Genomic DNA, 4,034 nt, shown 5'->3' with positions numbered 1-4,034 from the left:
AAGTTTTAAGACTGGCCAGCCTAAGGTCAATGTTGGTCATTTATTTTTTAATAACTTACAAAAATCAAGGCACAAGCAAACCAAATGCGAACTGACTTTCTATATATTTATCTTAAGAGCCGCCCATTCCTATCATTAGCTGACTTAATATATGCAAAACACATTGAGAAACTTCTTTCTCTGTTTTAGTGGTTTCTATATATCATAAATATTATACGAAACTGAATCGTATTTATGCCATTTAACTCTACAAATAAAATTTTCTAATTTTTTAGATACCAATTAGTCATAGCGGTTTATGGCCATAAATCAACATGTTTTACAAATGCATTGCAATAGTGGTATTAATGGTGTGCGTGACTCAGGCGCAGGAGTCGGCAACTGTGGACAGCAGCAGTCTTGATGTGTCTGATAAGAGCGAAGAAACAACAACAACAGAAATTCCATTGGGAATGGAGACAACAACAGAGATCTCTCCGACAAATGATATACCAGTAGTTCCAGCGATTGCGACTGAGAATCGAAACTCTGCGGTTGATCTCTCGGCCGCCACGGATTTCGAGTCCAAGAATCTGCCATGCGACTATGAGCTCGTTGGATTTGAAATTGTGACTGGGTAAGTGGGAATAAATTATTCCATAAATCATATTTAGATAAATTTTATCTTTAATTTTGGTTATTTTGAACTTTGCAGCTATGTTTTCTCCGCTCCTGGCAGACTTTTGGAATCACTGCCTGGTACCTTAATGTTAACTGACTGTCTGGACATTTGTCTCAAGAACAGGACTTGTCAGTCGGTAAATTATGAGACTGGGCTGTGCGTTCTCTTTTCAGCTAATGCTGATCAACTTCCAGGTAATTACTTGTTCACATTTATATTTAATATGTTTAGAAGAATCTTATAATTAAATTGCATTCATTTCATTTGTAGGAGCTTTAACAAAATCACAGTTTCCTGTGTTCACAATATATGCCCAGAAGTATTGCCACTCAAAAAAGCCATGTTTACGAGCTTGGTACATCGATCGAGTACAAAATTATAAGTTAAGGTCGGAAGTTAAACGCAGCGTATCGGTTTCATCACGGCGGCAATGTTCTGAATTGTGCCTTGACGAGAATGAGTTTACATGCAGGTAATAAAAGGTTTTAAGTACTATTTAAATATCTATATTTAAAATCCCTTGTTAACTTATTACAGGTCAGCAAACTTTATAAGGGAATCTGGTGTTTGTGAGCTTAGTGAAATGGACCGATCGACACTAGCTGGTACGAATGCCTTCCAAGCCATGGAGGGTAGTGAATATCTTGAGAATCATTGCATAGAGGAGCCGAATAAGCTGTGTGAATTCAAGCGATTGCCTGGACGCATTTTAAAGACTGTTGACTCCGTGTATCAGGAAGTGAGCAGCGTTGATGAGTGCCGTGAACTTTGTCTCAATTCTCCATATAGGTGAGCATTAACACAAGTATTTGATTAAACATATTTATATTCTCGATATATTCTCCTTTATATAGATGCCACTCATATGACTACAATGATACGGGTGACATGGTTTGTCGTCTTTCCCATCACAGCCGGGCAACGCTGACAGACGTTCAAGATCCTTACTTGGAGGTGCCCGAGGCATCGACATATGAGCTCGCCTCCTGCTATAATGTGACCATCGAGTGTGGCGGTGGAGAAATGCTCGCTCGCATTCGCACCTCAAAGCTATTCAGCGGAAAGGTGTATGCCAAGGGCTCGCCCAGATCATGTGCAATTGATGTGAGGAGTGCCCTGGACTTTGAGTTGCGCATGAGTTATCATGACCTGGAGTGCAATGTGCGCCAGAGCCAAGCGGGTCGTTATGTTAATGATATTATCATACAGCATCATGATATGATTGTTACCTCCTCCGATCTGGGACTGGCCTTGGCCTGCCAATACGATTTGAGCAACAAGTCTGTCAGCAATGGCGTCAACTTGGATGTTCGTGGCGATCTCCAGCCAGCGTTGTCCGAGGAAGTCATTGTGGACTCTCCGAATGTTATTATGCGTATCACTTCACGCGATGGAAGCGATATGATGCGCTCTGCCGAAGTCGGCGATCCCTTGGCATTGAAATTCCAAATCTTGGATGAGCAGAGTCCTTATGAGATATTCGTACGCGAACTGGTCGCTTTGGATGGCGTGGATAATTCGGAGATAACGCTTATTGACTCCAATGGTTGTCCCACAGATCACTTTATTATGGGTCCCATAGTGAAGAGTGCTTCCTCAACAAAGATTTTGCTATCCAATTTCGACGCATTCAAGTTTCCCTCCAGTGAAGTTGTACAGTTCCGTGCTCTGATCACGCCTTGCATGCCCACGTGTGAACCGATACAATGCGACCAGGAGGACACCAGCGGCGAATATCGATCCTTGCTCTCATATGGAAGAAAGCGTCGTTCATTAAATATAACAGGTGAGATCATTAATGGGTTTGACAGCTCTTTTGTAAACGCTCTTACTACTATTGGAATTCGGTCTTCCATTTTAGCCAATTTTGATATGCGACAGAAGCGTGAATTGAACTCGCCCGAAGAAATGCTACTGGTACAGTCAATACAAATAACTGACAAGTTCGGCTTTGATAAGCAGCAGGGTCGCAAGTCGAATATCGGTGAATATTCTGAGGATAATGAAACTGATTTTAAAACAGCTGATGCAGGACATGGTTTCTGTGTGAATGCCATTGGTGAGTGTTTTTAAAAAAACTATAAAGGTTTATTATTACAATTAAATCGTAAACTAAAAATTGAGTGAGATCTTAAATATTTGTTTATTTTATTTCATTTTCATTATTTCTCATTTTCTTTTTCTTTATGTTATTTATTATTTTGTAGGCCTTATATCTGCAGCAACATTTTTCTTGGTCACTCAATTGGCTATTATTGGCATTTGGACCGTTTGCTATCAGCGCCGGCAGAAACTCCAGTCGTACCAGCACTCGTATTAGACTCTTCAGTTTTGCCCTTAAATCGAACAAGTAAATTTCAACATAGGTGCCAGAAACAATTACCTATTACATGCTTATGTAGCTGCACTCGAAATTTGTCTTGTCTAGTCAGTGCTCGATTTGGGTTATACAATACATTTTTTATAAGTATATCGTGAATTGTTGGTTAATGGATACTAATATTTCAATACTAATTATTTATTTTATTTATCTCTTCAATACTCTACTATAATTTACCATGATTTTCCACACTTATAAAGGCAGTTCGACATCTGTATTGAACTCCCTTTGTGACTTCGGAAATAGATTAAAAGTTAGCTGACATTTCTAAACGATGGTAAACTGTTCATTTTTACTCATACAAGTTATTAATTTCTCTTATTGATCGATAAGCTTAGACAAATGGAGAACTATTCTTAAAGAATTATTGCGCAAGGCATCAATGATGTCAGATGGTATATATAAATATATTATTTCTCATTCATAAATGTATTTAATTTAATCAAAATAAAAATTCTTTAATATATATTTGTTTTTCTCGAAAAGTTGGTGGGATCTAATAAGATAAATGACCGAACACAAAGTGGTCAATTTGTAACAAATCGAGTTAACTTTTAAGTTGTCTTATTTGAGGCTAAAAATATGGACTTAAGTACATTGCTAAGCATACAATAACCCCCATACGTTTAGGGGCTATAAGATTAATGGTATCAATTATGCTGTATAGATTTCTTCGCAATTAATAACACAAGTATCATTTTGCAAATGCATCGTTTCAGAAGAGATATGAAATTTTTAATGTAAATGCCACTCGTTCAATAATACTAGTAAATTAGGAAACATATTTAAAGCTATCCTTTCGCCATCGCGTCCGCCCTTCTGTAATTTCAATAAAATATTTCAATGCAGAGCTGTGAACATATCTCGTGGCTCGCATATAGAAATGCTGCTTATTGGCTTGAGCACCAGTGTTGTTAGCCTATTTCTGGGCGCTGATTAGGCCTTCTATTGTTGGCCAAGCTGCTGAGTTCGCCGGCCGTCGCGCGTATCTCT

At 38.5% G+C, this 4,034-nt stretch overlaps 1 protein-coding gene across 1 annotated transcript; it reads left to right on the top strand.

Annotated features, from left to right (window-relative positions):
- Nucleotides 1–275: 275 nt before the first annotated feature.
- LOC6563316 lies at nt 276–3,119 on the top strand. The gene is made up of 7 exons (XM_001990519.2): nt 276–616; nt 695–855; nt 932–1,133; nt 1,199–1,450; nt 1,516–2,447; nt 2,523–2,720; nt 2,869–3,119. Exons 1-7 carry the CDS (start codon nt 315–317, stop codon nt 2,979–2,981), a joined length of 2,160 nt encoding a protein of 719 aa, XP_001990555.2. The 5' UTR covers nt 276–314; the 3' UTR covers nt 2,982–3,119.
- Nucleotides 3,120–4,034: the final 915 nt, after the last annotated feature.

Source organism: Drosophila grimshawi, unplaced genomic scaffold, assembly GCF_018153295.1.
Source record: "Drosophila grimshawi isolate 15287-2541.00 unplaced genomic scaffold, ASM1815329v1 contig_311, whole genome shotgun sequence".
Taxonomy (NCBI): domain Eukaryota; kingdom Metazoa; phylum Arthropoda; class Insecta; order Diptera; family Drosophilidae; genus Drosophila; species Drosophila grimshawi.
This window is presented reverse-complemented; position numbering and strand designations above follow the sequence as displayed.